We start from the raw sequence: 15,520 nt of genomic DNA, 5'->3' as shown, positions 1-15,520 counted from the left end.
GACATCTGGTGGGCCACTGTGTGAAGCTGGGCTAGATGGGCCTTGGGCCTGATCCAGCAGGGCTGTTCTTATGTTCTTAAGGTAGGATCTCTAGACTGAGAAAGTTTGTGGGGAGGGGTCTTTGAGGATATTGGCAAGGAAATGTTCTCACAAGCAGGGAGTAGGGGATGCAGGACCCTTCTCTTCTTCACTGGAACTCTGCATAAAGAGTTACCTCCATGGCTACGTCTGGAGATAGTCCATGGAGTGAATGCTGGGAATTCTCTCTGGTAAGAGATACCCTTCTATTACAGCAGAGTGTACAGAGGGAAAACACAGTGGAGTATGCCTAGGTATGCGTGTATGCTGCGAGTAAAAGAAACTTGGAACCAGTTCATAGTTTCAAATCAATGTAAGGAGGCTTTATTGGAGAACTCCATTCTAGATAGGAAAATAGAGAGATAGGATCTCTCATCTATCTATCTAGCTGGATGCAGAGGGATGGTTTCTGCATCTCTGCACACATGGTGCAGGGAGAGAGAAGCGTGTGTGTTGCAAGGGAGAAGAAAGGGAAGAGGAAAAGAGCAGGCAGGAAGGAAGTCCCTGAGAGTAGCAATCTACATATCAAAGGGATAGTATCAGAGCAGTAGAGAAGGGATGACAAATGTCTTGACCCCTCTAGCCCTCTGACTCACTAATCTGTCCCCCTCTGTCATTGAGACATGAGACAGCTCAGAGTCCTTCACTTCCAACAAAGAGATTCCCCATTCTTTGTTGGAGGGTAGAAGTTTCGTTCACCCCAATTATAGCACAGCAAGTATGTGTGAGCCCATTAAAGAGTATATTGAGACAGACGTTTAAGATTCCAAAGCTTTATTGGGGAAGTCACACACTTGGATAGGAAAGCCTGTGTCCCTGAGCTTCCTGCCTTCGTAGTGCAGAGCAGAGAGGGAGAGAAAGAAGCCGCAGGGCTAGTGGAGAATGCAGCGGAGCAGGGAGCAAGGAGGAGGGAGTGAGGAACACCCTGAGAGAATCAGTCTACAAATCAGAGAAAGCCAGAGCAGACGGAGTGACTAGAAGTGTGAGCACGGTAAGATATGCCCCTCAGGGGATGGAGCCTCCCTGGGAAGAGCATTTAGGTTCCAAGTTCCTTCCTTGGCAACTCCCCCCTACGGGGCTGAGAGATACTCCTGCCTGTAACCCTAGAGAAGCCGCTGCCAGTCTGTGAAGACAATACTGAGCTAGATGGACCAAGTATATGGCAGCTCCCTGTGTTCCTATGTTCCTACAGCAAGAGGGGGAATAAGGAGGAAGACTCTTCCTCATAGTCTCTACTGGGATAGTGGTAGGAGAGCTGTTCTTGTGATAGCAAGCATGAATTGTCCCCTTTGCTAAGCAGGGTCTGCCCTGATTGATTGATTGATTGATTGAATATACTGCCCTTCCAAAACTGGCTCGGAGTGGTTTACATCAAAATAAAAACAATTAAAATCAATTAACAATTAAAATCAAAACTAAATCAAGTAAACAATTAAAACCATTTAAACATTAAAATCGTTAGCATTAAAATCATATAAAACCAACATTAAAAATGTAAAACCAGCCATCTAATTGCACTGGAATGGCAGACTCCATGTGTGAGCACTGTAAGATATTTATTCCCCTTAGGGCAGGGATCCTCAACGTTGAGCCCCCAGATGTTCTTGGTCTTCAACTCCCATAATCCCCAGCCAAAGGCCACTGGGCCTGGGGATTATGGAAGCTGAAGTCCAAGAACATCTGGGGGCCCAACGTTGAGCATCCCTGCATTAGGGGAATAAATATCTTACAGTGCTCACACATGGAGTCTGCCATTCCAGTGCAATTAGATGGCTGGTTTTACATTTTTAATGTTGGTTTTATATGATTTTAATGCTAACGATTTTAATGTTTAAATGGTTTTAATTGTTTACTTGATTTAGTTTTGATTTTAATTGTTAATTGATTTTAATTTAATTTAGGGGATGGAGCCACTCTGGGAAGAGCAGAATTTTCCCAGTTCCCTCCCTGGCCTCCTCAGCCCTATCTTGGAGATGCTGCCAGGGAAGGAACTTGGAACCTTCTGCTCTTCCCAGAGCAGCTCCATCCCCTGAGGGGAAATTTCTTCCAGTGCTCACACTTCTAGTCTCCCATTCAAATGCAGCCAGGGCAGACCCTGCTTAGCTAAGGGGACAAGTCATGCTTGCTACCACAAGACCAGCTCTCCTCCTAAAGATGTAGAATGAATAAACCTCAATAAACCATTCATATTCCCAATTCAACTCCACGGCCTAGTCCTTGCATACCACAACTTTTTCCCTTGGATTCTACACCCTCCAAGAAAATTACAGAAGTGGGATAATACTCACCTTCTCTTCTGCTCCCACCTTACATGGAAGGAGCACAGGTAACCTCAAATGGGCTCCTTACTGCCACAGTTCACTGATTCTATATGTAAATGACTTGCATGGGCAGCCTCCAAGGTATCATCAGAAGGCTCTCAGTCAGAGTAGGGATCATGACCTAAAGGTCTGTGAGCTGAACTGAAAGCTGAAAGGTGCTTTCCCATGAAAGGTGCTCTCCCATTCTGGTCAAAGAGCCCCCTCCTCCTCCAGTGCCAGAAATTTGAGAAACTGCACAGAGATGGCCCCAATGGGAGCATTTGCTTCTGTGTGCCTCTGGTGGGGTACTGCAGATCTATTGGCATTGGACACCAATGCACAGCCCTACCATATACTCTTACTGGGGGCAGGGGGTGGGTGTCAATGGTATAAAGACTGCAGAGAGTTCTGACAGTGACCCATAGCAAGTAATCACTGCTATTATTTCCCCCACCCATCTCCACCCCGATAATTATTTCTGCAGACACCCTTGCTCCACTTCCTTCTCCAGCTGGCTTCCAGCAAATCTAGTTACTGTTGAAGGACTAGGATCGATATCTGTTTCCTGTAATATCCTCCGAAGACCCACCTCTTGTTCTTTCCTCCCATTTCTGCTCTCCGTGTGCAGCCAGCGAGGACGGCTTGTGCCAGAGACTAACTGCTCCGTGTATATCTGTGACTCCACAAAGACCCTGGGCCACTGATGAATGGGAAATCCCTCGAGAAACACTGAAACTGGTCAAGAAGCTGGGAGCAGGCCAGTTTGGAGAAGTGTGGATGGGTAAGTGTAGAGGCCTGGCCTGCCCCGCCCCCTCCCCAGTTTTCAGCTGATCAGGAATCCCGGTGGCACAGGAACAGCCTCCCTGCACACAGCTGTACATACATAGGCTCATCTTTTCAGACAACCTCCTGAATGCATGCAAATTCGTGTACAGGAACAGAGGATGAGTGCAAAGTATCCTATTCCAGGCAAAACCAGAGCATCTGCAAAGGCAGGGATCTGGGAGGGCAGAGACCTTGGACAGTTCCAAGGGAAATTGGGTCAGGACCTTGGATAGCTCCAAGCAGGGAAGCAAGAGTTGGATATAACCATGTAGATGGATGTTGCTCCAGCAGTTGCTTGGAGTGAACTCACTTTTTTTTTTTTTTAATAGCTGCTGCCTAGGTAGAGTAGATTAGCATTTCTCGTTCTCTGGGGAAATCTCTGTTTCATGGGGTCTTACCTGAGTACCTAAGCACTGGCTGCAGTTACATTAGGGGACCACTAGGTGGGCTGGCAGGTCCTCGAGCGACCCCTCCTCTGGTGAAGTGCTGGCTCTAATTCCTCTGATGTGGGAAGCCCCAGGGTGCAAGTTCACCCCGTGTTCTGGAGCTGGGTTTATGGTACATGGTCAGCTGGTTCAGCTCCTCTTTCCCCTTCATATTTTGGGTGTATGAGTGTGCTTAAGGGGGAGTGTTATATGAACCGTGGAGTGCTCTAGCATGGCAAATGTTTTTTGCAATTTGGCTGTTGTGCCACCCATCCCAAAAGGGATCCATCTTTTCACTGCTGTCAAGAGAAGCCTCCTCCATGTGGATTGGCACTTCCTTGCCTCCAAATAGCACCAGGCTCTCTGCATGCGTATTATTATTATTATTATTATTATTATTATTATTATTATTATTATTAATTCAATTTGCCTCTTGTGGTTCTCCAGCAGCACAAACACAGGCCCTGGAGGCAAGGAAAACTCACTGCCATTTGCTTATTAATTTGATTTCTATACCGCCCTTCCAAAAATGAGAGAAATAAAACACAAATAAGATGGAATCCTGTCCCCAAAGAGCTCACAATCTAAAAGGAAATGTAAGATAGACACCAGCAACAGTCACTGGAAGTACTGTGCTGGGGGTGGATAGGGAAAATTACTCTCCCACTGCTAAAAATAAAAAAAGAGCATCACCATGTTAAAAAGGTGCCTCTTTTTTAATGGAGGAGAGCTGGTCTTATGGTAGCAAGCATAACTTGTCCCCTTATCTAAGCAGGGTCTGCCCTGGATGCATATGAGTGGGAGATCACATGTGAGCACTGTAAGATATTCCCCTAGGGGATTGAGCCACTCTGGGAAAAGCATCTAGGTTCCAAATTCCCTCCCTGGTATCTCCCAGATAGGGCCGACAGAGATTCCTGCCTGAAACCTTGGAGATGCCACTGCCAGTCCGTGTAGACAATACTGAGCTAGATGAACTAAAGGTCTGACTCAGCGTATGGCAGCTTCCTATGTTCCAGTTAGCAGGGGGCAGTCATCAGAGCACAGTTTATGTGAATAGGGAAGTGCCCTATCCGTGATGGTGGGCACTTCCATGACTGTGAGGCTGGGGTGATCCAGTCTCACTATCATGGAAGTGCTGACCATCACAGATAGGGCCCTTCCCTAGTCACACAAACCGTGCTCTAAGCATGAGTGACAGAGAGTGCTGATGACTGACGGGATGGGGCGGGACTTCTGACCCTTTGTGCCGCTATACATGGTCACAGTGGTGCTTTTTTTTACATGTCTGGATGAGGCGAAGAGGTGTATTCAAGCATCTCCCACCACCTGAGTATAGTCGATCCATACAGCAGTGCTTCTTACATACCTGAATGAAGATCTTGTTTTCGTCCATGGCTGAATCCACCCTCCTAGCCTGTGGCTTTCACAGTGTCATCATGGGAACGGTCTTTCTGAAGAGTGTTTATGCCCACTTCCTCCTCAGGTGTCCGCTCTTTTGCCAAAACAGGAAATGGTGACTTAGCAATAGTAGTTAGGTATGAGCTCCTTTGGCTCAGTGATGTGGCGTGGTCGGTTTCGTTCCCTGCGTCAGTGATGTGTTTGTTGGTTTAGAGAACTTCTATCTCATCTTTCACTTTGATAACTTTCTCACAACAAATTGAGAACCTGCGTCCCAAGCCCCAGCCCTAACCTAAAAGAAGCCTAACAAAGTCCTAGTTGCTAGGGACACACATGGACGTGTGTGTGTGTGTGTGTGTGTGTGTGTGTGTGTGTGTGTGTGTCCCTATCAACTTCACAATGCCTGGACCGATTTGGACCAAATTTAGTACAGTTGTAGTGGCACATATGGACACCTCACCGGCACCTCATCCACCCCAATTCAAGATGGCAGATGTGTGAACATTTGAGGCACAAGTGGGCTAACTTGTGAACCACATAACAAATCTGGGCCAAATTTGATACAGTTGTTGGGACACATAGGGACACTTCAACAGCATACTTTCTGATGATGTCATCCACCCCAATTCAAGATGGCAGATGTGTGAACATTTGAGCCACAAGTGGGCTAACTTGTGATGATGGTAATGATCAATTCAGATTAAAGTGAAAGGAAAGTAAGCAGATTAGTTCTTACCAGATTAGTTCTTATACGAGTGTTGGACATAACGTGTGAATGTGCCGGATAGAGACAGATGCTGAAGATAGGCTCACACTGGGGAAATGTCCAGTGGTCATATGGCAGATTGTCATGCACGCAGACCTACTTTTGCAGGATATTACAAGAGCAACATCAAGGTGGCCGTCAAGACTCTGAAGGAAGGCAGCATGTCTCCTGAGGCCTTCTTGGCAGAGGCCAACTTGATGAAGAGGCTCCAGCATGACAAGCTGGTTCGACTACATGCCGTTGTCACCCAACAGCCGATTTACATTGTGACGGAATACATGGCCAATGGTAAGACTGTGTCTTGTTCGTGCTTCAGATCATATTGATCGGCATCTGAAGGCAGAATGCGAGATTCCTTGGCACAGACTCTTTTGTTTGCTCTATTGCCCCATCAGATGTTAGGGATATTCTCAAGTGGTTATTTTATTTTATTTTATTTTTCAAATTTATATACCGCCTGATACACACACACACACACACACACACACACACACACACACACACACACACTATATGAATGAATATATGGTACAGTTGAAAAGCAACTTAACATGAGGCTTGTGAGGAGGCTCAACCGAGTCAGAACCTTGGTCCATCTTGGTCCATCTAGTGATTGCAAGAACAAATAAATGTGGAGGAAGAACTTAAAGGATTTCTTTTTCATGCCTACCCCACATTCCAGGCAAACCATCTCACCTTTTTTAAAAAATAAAGAAATGCAAGTATCTTGTAGGTATATCCACTTAAATATTTGCTAGTCATGCTTTTTAAGCAATCTATTTGTTAAAACTTGAAAAACTACTCTGGAGTGGTGGGAGGTGGCTTCATCATGGTGTCAGAAGAGCTAGCCAATCAGTTGTAGCTCAGTGGAAGAGCATCTGCTTTGCATGCAGAAGGTCCCTGTTTCAATTCCCGGCACCACCTCCAGACAGGGCTGGGAAGGACTCCAGGGTGCTTTCCAGATTAGACCCTGCAACGGGGTCACGTCGGATCTCGGAAGTGTGCTTCCACACTTCCTGCGTCGTGACACCACAGGCCCTATGGAAGGAAAAAGGCAGCTGAAAGGGAAAGTCAGGAAAGTCAAATCACTCCAGAAAACATGGAACTGATTACCAATGCCTTGTCTCAAATTTAATCGCTGCAATATAGAGCTAGGATGTTGTATATCCGGGGTAAGGAATTTGCTGTTCTTTTTCCAGGTTGTTAGTTGCTGCAAGACTGCTCCCCCTGCTATTCACATTTTCAATGAGACTTGCCATTTTGCTGCTGTTGAGCAGCTAGTCTGGAAAGCGCCCTGCCTGAAACCTTGGAGAGCCACTACCAGTCACTGTAGGCAGTACTAAGCTAGATACCCCAAGAGTCTGACTTTGCATAGGGCAGCTTGCTATGCTCCTAGACTCCTTGGGGCCGATTCTGTCCAACCAAACCTTTGTGAGTGTGGTTCCACAATATTGATTGCTCTAACCATGTATCTCTGAATGTATCCTGTAATCTTATGCCTATTTACCTCTTTCCAAAAAGTACTACCTATCTCCTCTCTTGCAGGATGCCTTCTGGATTTCTTGCAAACAGATGCAGGAAAGAAGCTACCTCTCCCAAAACTTATAGATATTTCAGCTCAGGTGGGTGAATTCACTTCACTAGAACTGTGTCTGGGAAAAAGTCTTGAGATTTTCCAGACCTCGGCGCTGGGTTCTGCATAGGTCTGCTGTCACAGGTCTGCATAGGTCTGCACAGGTCTGCTATTCCCAGAACAGCCCTAACCCCTAAGAGGAATATCTTCCGGTTCTCACACATGTAGTCTCCCACCCAAAAACAAACCAGGGTGGATCCTTCTTAGCAAAGGGGACAATTCATGCTTGCTACCACAAGGCCAGCTCTCATCTCATACAGCCATACAGCACCATACAAGCCACCTCAGGGGCGTAACTATAATAGGGCAAGGGGAGACAGTTGTCTGGGGGCCCACGGCCTTGGGCCCCCCCAGAGGCAAGTCACATGACTGACTCCCCCAGCTGCGCACCCTCCCAGGCTTCCTTCAGTTGTCTTCATCCTCCAAAAGTGATGTGAGTGTTAAGACCTGGAGCTACCAGAACAGCATGTCTTTCTCTAGTACCATGAAATGACTTGCATCGTCCACAATTTACAAAACCTTAAAAAAAATAATTTAGGATGATGTTCTATCATGGCACATAGGTTATATATACAGTATATAAATTTTGCTATGCTTTTTGTTACCACTATTCATCCTAATTTAAGATTTCTTTACTTCATGAGCTGAGCTTCAGTGAGGGGGGGGCACTTTAAAATCTCGGGGGAGTACAGGTGAAAAAAGAGCACAAAATGGCTCCATGCTGCAAAATGGTGGCCGGAAATGACATTGGAAGTCATTTCCAGCCACCCAGGAATAGGCAAATTTTCATCCTATTCATCCTCATTTAAGATTTCTTTACTTCATGAGCTGAGCTTCAGTGACGGGCGGGGGGGGGGTGGATTTTAAAATCTTGGGGGAGTACGGGTGAAAAAAGAGCACAAAATGGCTTCATGTTGCAAAATGGTGGCTGGAAATGACACTGGAGGTCATTTCCAGCCACCCAGGATAGGCAAATTTTGGCTATTTTAAAAACCACAAATAAAGAAACTGGGGTCTTAGATTCAATCGTGAATATTTAAAACCATGATCTGCAAGACCGCACATAACAAGGGCCACCTGTATCATGCCTTACATTTTCATACCGCTGTGCAGTACTACAGGTGTGCAGTACAAGAGGGAGAAAAAGGAAAATTGGCAGTGCATTATTCTGGCACTGCTTAGGCACCCCCCAAGAACTGGCGCCCTAGGCAACCTCCTAGGTTTGCTTGGTGGATGGGTCAGACCTGCCTGCAGTACCGAAGAAGCACTCAGAGCCGTGCAGCTAGCTTGAGCCCTTGGAGGAAGGCTGAGATGCAAATGTAATAACCCCTCTATCTTTAGGTGGTCTTTCACTCCATGCAGGATCGAAAGCAACTCAGCTCAACCCCACAAATCCAGCGTGATCCGGCCTCATGAAGCTGGCCCAGTCACAAATATTGCAGTGATTGTATCACTGCCCTGGCCTCTCAGACACAAGCTTTTCAGCAAAAGCTAAGCCTGGAAACTTTGGGGTGTACACTTGGTCCTGTGGTCAGCCTAGTTTGCACTCCGTCTCCCCTGCTTGCATGAGCTGAGAGGAAACCAGCCATCCGCCTCTATCTCATTAACATCAGGACAGGAAGTGACGCCCCTTCCTCCATTTTCCACTGAGGCGATTGACGCTCAAAGCATGTCAACTTAAGCATGTTGTGGATTTATAGATTGGAAGCCACATGAAAAGTGAAGAGGGGCAGAGAGAGAGAACATCTCGGTTATATGGAACATGGTTGCCTCCCATTAGTGAGAACACAATTAAATAAACTGGCGGATCAGGCCTCCTTGATGTGTGTAAAAGATGCAGGCTGGGCTTCCTGGCAAGTCCTTTCTCTGTGTTGCCTGGCACTGTGGTCAAGAGAACAAGCACACTGTTCTGTGCTTGTGGCCACATTGACAAAAGGCGACAGTGCCACTTATTTCTGGAGGAACTATTGGCATTACCGTGATGCTACTCAGACACTCTCTGTACACATTCTTCAGTGTTACTCCTCAAAGAAGACTAATTGTAGATACATCAGAGCCAGTGCGCTGTAGCATCATTGGAAGAGACCTGGGTTCCAGTCCTGGTTCCTAACCAAGTCACTAAGCTCTCTAGTTGACACTGGGCCGGATGATCTTTCATAGGAAAGAGACTGGCTAGACCAGATCAAAGGCCCATCTAGGCCAGCATCCTGCCTCACCCATGTGGACAACCAGGTTCATCTCGGAAGCCTGCAAGTGGGGGAAAGAGGGCATCACCCTTTCCATTATTATTTCTTGTTCACACATTCAGACAGGTGTTATTGACTGGTTTGTTTTATCCAGACATCGAGTCCTTCCCAAGGACCTGGGATGGCTGAATGTTATTGTCAATTGTTATAGATATCGTCGCAGAATATAGGCTGTTCCCAGTAAAGCTGCTTTTTGTAATTGGCTGAGGGTGATTTCTGTGACCCCTATGGTGTTGAGGTGCTCTTCAAGGTCTTTTGGAACTGCACCCAGGGCGCCAATGACCACTGGGATTATTTTGGTCTTTTTCTGCCACAGCCTTTCAATTTCAATTTGTAGATCTTTGTATTTGGTGATTTTTTTCTATTTCTTTTTCTTCTATTCTGCTATCCCCTGGTATTGCTATATCGATTATTTTGACTTGTTTTTCTTTCTTCACGACTACAGTTATATCTGGTGTATTGTTGTTATTATTATTTCTTGTTTACACAGTCAGACAGGTGTTTTTGACTGGTTTGTTTTATCCAGACATCGAGTCCTTCCCAAGGACCTGGGATGCCAGAATTTTATTGTCAATGGTTATAGATATCGTCGCAGAATATAGGCTGTTCCCAGTAAAGCTGCTTTTTGTAATTGGCTGATGGTGATTTCTGTGGCCCCTATGGTGTTGAGGTGCTCTTCAAGGTCTTTTGGAGCTGCACCAAGGGTGCCAATTACCACTGGGATTATTTTGGTCTTTTTCTGCCACAGCCTTTCAATTTCAATTTGTACAAATTTGTATTTTGTGATTTTTTCTATTTCTTTTTCTTCTATTCTGCTATCCCCTGGTATTGCTATGTCAATTATTTTCACTTGTTTTTCTTTCTTCTCGACTACAGTTATATCTAGTGTATTGTGAGGCAGATGTTTGTCTGTTTGTAGTCGGAAGTCCCATAATATTTTTACATCATCATTTTCTTCAACTTTTTCAATTTTATGGTCCCACCAATCTTTGGCTACAGGTAGCTTGTATTTTTTGCAGATGTTCCAGTGTATCATCCCTGCTACCTTGTCATGCCTTTGTTTGTAGTCAGTCTGTGCGATCTTCTTACAACAGCTGATCAGGTGGTCCACTGTTTCATCTGCTTCTTGACAAAGGCGGCACTTGCTGTTTGTTGTGGATTTTTCGACTTTTGCTCTTATTGCATTTGTTCTTAGTACCTTTTCTTGTGCAGCCAGTATTAAACCCTCTGTTTCTTTCTTCAAGTTGCCATTCTTAAGCCATTGCCAGGTCTTGGTGATGTCTGATTTTCCACTTATATTGTGTAAATATTGACCATGCAGGGGCTTATTTCTCCATTTTTCTGCTCGGTTCTTGACTTGTTCTTTCTTGTAGGCCTGTTTTGTTTCATTGGTGTTGAATAGTTTCGCGTTCTTGACCATTTGAAGTGCATCTTCTTCTCTGTCCCTTATATATTCTTCAAGGCCTCTTTTCTCCTCTTCTACTGTTTGATGGACTTGCAGCATTCCTCTTCCACCTGAGCTGTGAGGGAGGTAGAGCCTATCGACATCACTGCGGGGGTGCAGAGCATGATTGATGGTCATGATTTTCCTGGTCTTACAATCTAGCCTCTCTAGCTCTGCCTGGGTCCAGTCTATTATTCCTGCAGTGTATCTAATAACAGGTATAGCCCAGGTGTTTAAGGCTTGTATGATGTTCCCGCCATTGAGTTTGGACTTGAGGATTTTTCTGACTCTCCTGATGTATTCACTTCCAATTTTTCTTTTAACTTCAGTGTGTGCGATGTTATCAGCCTGGAGAATGCCCAAGTATTTGTAAGGTTCTTTCTCTTCCAGGTTCTTGATCTTGCTTCCATTGGGCAGTTCTATTCCTTCTGTTTTTGTCATTTTCCCTCTGTTCATTATTAATGCAGCACACTTGTCTAGTCCAAACTCCATTGCTATATCGCTACTGAATATACGGACAGTGTTTAGCAGTGATTCGATTTCTGACTGGGACTTTCCATACAACTTCAGATCGTCCATGTACAGCAGATGGTTGATTTACTGGATGTTTTAGATATTTGGTATCCGAGGCTTGTTTTGTTTAGTATTTGTGAAAATGGGGTCATGGCGATTATAAACAATAGAGGGGATAGTGAGTCCCCTTGGAAAATGCCTCTTCTAATGCTAACCTGTCCAAGTGCTTCGCCATCGATTGTTAACTGTGTACTCCACATGCTCATTGCTTTTTAAATACATATCCGAATGTTTTTGCTGACACCAGTTGTTTCTAAACATTTTAGTATCCATGTGTGAGGCAATGAATCGAAGGCTTTCTTGTAGTCAATCCGTGCAACACTTAGATTGGTTTTTCTTCTCTTGCAGTTTTCTAAAATCATTTTGTCTATCAGCAGCTGGTCTTTTGTGCCTCTGGTGTTCGGGCAATGTCCTTTCTGTTCAACTGGAAGCTGTTTGTTAGTTAATAAGTGTTGCATCACTTCATCTGCTATTATTCCAGTTAATAATTTGAACATGGCTGGCAGGCAGGTTATCGGTCTATAATTACTTGGAACTGCACCTTTGGCTGGGTCTTTCATAATGAGATGAGTTTTCCCAGTTGTTAGCCATTGTTCAATATCACCGCCTTTCATAATGTGATTGAACTGTTTTGATAGTTGTTTATGAAGGCTTGTTAGATGTTTAAGCCAGAAGCCATGCAGTTCATCGTCGCCTGGCGCAGTCCAATTTTTAATTTTCTTTGCTCTTTCACTTATTAATTCTGGTGTTGTTATTAGATCTTGCATTTGTTGGTTACATTTTTCAACCGCTTTCATCCAGCCTGCTTTTTTATTATAATCTATTGGATTGTCCCATAATTTCCACCAGAATTGCACTGTTTCTTCTTTATTTGGTGTTTCTACGTTTCTTGCAGTTTCTCCTTCTATGCTTTGGTAGAAACGTCTCTGATTCGACTGGAACTGGAGATTCTGCTTGTGTTGTGTAATTCTGGCTTCATACCTGCTAATCTAATAATTAATAATTCAGGCTTCATACCTGCTATTATTAATTATTATTATTATTATTATTATTATTATTATTATTATTATTATTATTTACACACAGTCTACCAGATGTTATTGACTGGATTTGGTAATACTTTAATTATCGGGCCCTTTCCAAGGGACTAGAAAGGAATTAAAGATATCTTCATAGTATTCGTGCTGTCACGAGTAGTGTGGCCTTCTGTAGTTGATGTCTTGTAAAAAGTTTTTATGCCCAGGGTGTCTAGATGGTGTTCAAGTTCTTTTGGTATTGCACCAAGGGCACCAACAACTATTGGCAACACTATTGTTTTCTTTTTCCAGAGTCGCTCAATTTCAGTCTGAAGGTCCTTGTATTTAGTTATTTTCTCCAATCGTTTTTTGGCAACTCATCTATCTCCTGGGATTGCAATATCAATTAACAGAAACTGATTGTTCTCGATGACTGTCAGATCCAGCGTATTGTGTGTTAAATGTTTATCAGTTTGTATTCAAACATCGCAAAGGATTTGTGCCTCTTCATTTACTGTGAACTTCTCAATTGGATGATTCCACCAATTCATGCTTGCTGGCAATTTGTAATTCTTGCAAAAGTCCCAGTGAATCATTGCAGCAACTTTGTTGTGTCTTTCCTTATAAACAGTCTGTGATTATCAGACAGATAAACAGGTGATTAATAATAATCAACCGCACAGACCTATTTATTATTATTGTTGTTGTTGTTATTGTTGTTGTTGTTGTTTACACAGTCAGACAGGTGTTATTGACTGGTTTGTTTTATCCAGACATCGAGTCCTTCCCAAGGACCTGGGATGCCAGAATTTTATTGTCAATGGTTATAGATATCGTCACAGAATATAGGCTGTTCCCAGTAAAGTTGCTTTTTGTAATTGGCTGATGGTGATTTCTGTGGCCCCTATGGTGTTGAGGTGCTCTTCAAGGTCTTTTGGAACTGCACCCAGGGAGACAATTACCACTGGGATTATTTTTGTCTTCTTTTGCCACAGCCTTTCAATTTCAATTTGTAGATCTTTGTATTTTGTGATTTTTCTATTTCTTTTTCTTCTATTCTGCTATCCCCTGGTATTGCTATGTCAATTATTTTAACTTGTTTTTCTTTCTTCTCGACTACAGTTATATCTGGTGTATTGTTTTGCAGATGTTTGTCTGTTTCTAGTCAGAAGTCCCATAATATTTTTGCATCTTCATTTTCTACAACTTTTTCAATTTTATGGTCCCACCAATTTTTGGCTACAGGTAGCTTGTATTTTTTGCAGATGTTCCAGTGTATCATCCATCCCTGCTACCTTGTCATGCCTTTGTTTGTAGTCAGTCTGTGCGATCTTTTTACAACAGCTGATTAGGTGGTCCACTGTTTCATCTGCTTCTTTACAAAGGCGGCACTTGCTATTTGTTGTTGATTTTTCCACTTTTGCTCTTATTAGCACTTACATTTATATACCACTTTATAGCCGGAGCTCTCTAAGCGGTTTACAATGATTTAGCTTATTGCATTTGTTCTTAATGCCTGTTCTTGTGCAGCCAGTATTAAACTCTCTGTTTCTTTCTTCAAGTTGCCATTCTTAAGCCATTGCCAGGTCTTGGTGATGTCTGATTTTCCACTTATATTGTACAAATATTTGGTCTTCTTCTGCCACAGCCTTTCAGTTTCGATTTGTAGATCTTTTTATTTTGTTCTTTTTTCTATTTCTTTTTCTTCTATTCTGCTATCATCATCATCATCATCATCATCATCATCATCATCATCATCAATTTTCCCCTTTTCAAATTTGTATACCACCCCAGACTTTTTTTTTTTAACATTTTATCTCCCGCTCTTCCTCCAAGGAGCCCAGAGCGGTGTACTACATACTTGAGCTTCTCTTTCACAACAACCCTGTGAAGTAGGTTAGGCTGAGAGAGAGAAGTGACTGGCCCAGAGTCACCCAGCTAGTTTCATGGCTGAATGGGGATTTGAACTCGGGTCTCCCCGGACCTAGTCCAGCACTCTAACCACACAACAACATCAAACAGATTAGAAATGTAGACCTTAAAACAATTTAAAACCACCTTCCAGTTTAAATGCTTGGGTGAACAAATAAGTTAAAAGTTGTCAGAGATGGGTGGCTCATATTTCAGTAGGGAGCTCATTCCAGAGTCTCGGGGCAGCAATAGAGAAATCCTCTCTCTGTGTAGCCACCAGATGAGCTGGTGGCAACTGCAGAAAAACCTCTCCAGATGATCTTAATGGGCATTGGGGTAATGGCGAAGAAGACGTCCCCTTAAATACCCAAGGTCTAAGCTTTGTAGATTATAACCAGCACCTTGTATTTTGCCTGGAAACCTATTGGCACCCAGTGTAGATCTTTTAATATAGGAGTAGTATGGTCTCTTCGAGATGACCCGGAAATCAACTTGGCTGCCGCATTCTGTACCAACTGCAGTGACTGGACTACAAAGTAAAAAGGCAGCCCCACATAGAATGCATTGCAGTAGTCAAGTCTGGACGTTGCCAGCATATGAACCACTGTTCTGAGGTAGTTTATCTCAAGAAATGGATGCAGCTGGTGTATCAGCCGAAGCTGGGAAAAAGCACCTTTGGCCACTGCCTCAACCTGGAACACCAGGGAGAGGTTTGGATCCAGAAGCACCGATGGGGTACCGGTTCCTTCTGGGGAAATGTGACTCCATCCAGAACCAGCAGATCAAAATAGTCACCCAAATTCTAACCCCACACAATGGGGTGATTCTCTCAATCACCAAAAGTGGGTGGGCGGAGGATGGGGTGAGGGAGGCTCCAAAAAGCTTACCTTCCCCACAGACAA

At 44.0% G+C, this 15,520-nt stretch overlaps 1 protein-coding gene across 2 annotated transcripts in view; it reads left to right on the top strand.

Moving 5' to 3' along the window:
• The window catches only part of BLK (BLK proto-oncogene, Src family tyrosine kinase), a 44,921-nt gene that overhangs the window by 13,728 nt on the left and 15,673 nt on the right, over positions 1-15,520 (top strand). The window contains exons 6-8 of one of the 2 annotated variants that reach the window (XM_053248467.1): positions 3,007-3,159; positions 5,904-6,083; positions 7,341-7,417. In XM_053248467.1, coding sequence (XP_053104442.1) covers positions 3,007-3,159; positions 5,904-6,083; positions 7,341-7,417 — 410 coding nt within the window. The remainder of the gene's footprint in view (positions 1-3,006; positions 3,160-5,903; positions 6,084-7,340; positions 7,418-15,520) is intronic. The other variant, XM_053248475.1, reaches the window with a different exon arrangement.

The sequence above is a fragment of the Hemicordylus capensis genome, chromosome 1 (assembly GCF_027244095.1).
Source record: "Hemicordylus capensis ecotype Gifberg chromosome 1, rHemCap1.1.pri, whole genome shotgun sequence".
NCBI classification, from domain to species: Eukaryota; Metazoa; Chordata; class Lepidosauria; order Squamata; family Cordylidae; genus Hemicordylus; species Hemicordylus capensis.
The sequence above is the reverse complement of the archived record's forward strand: the minus strand, read 5'-3'. Positions and strand labels throughout refer to the sequence as shown.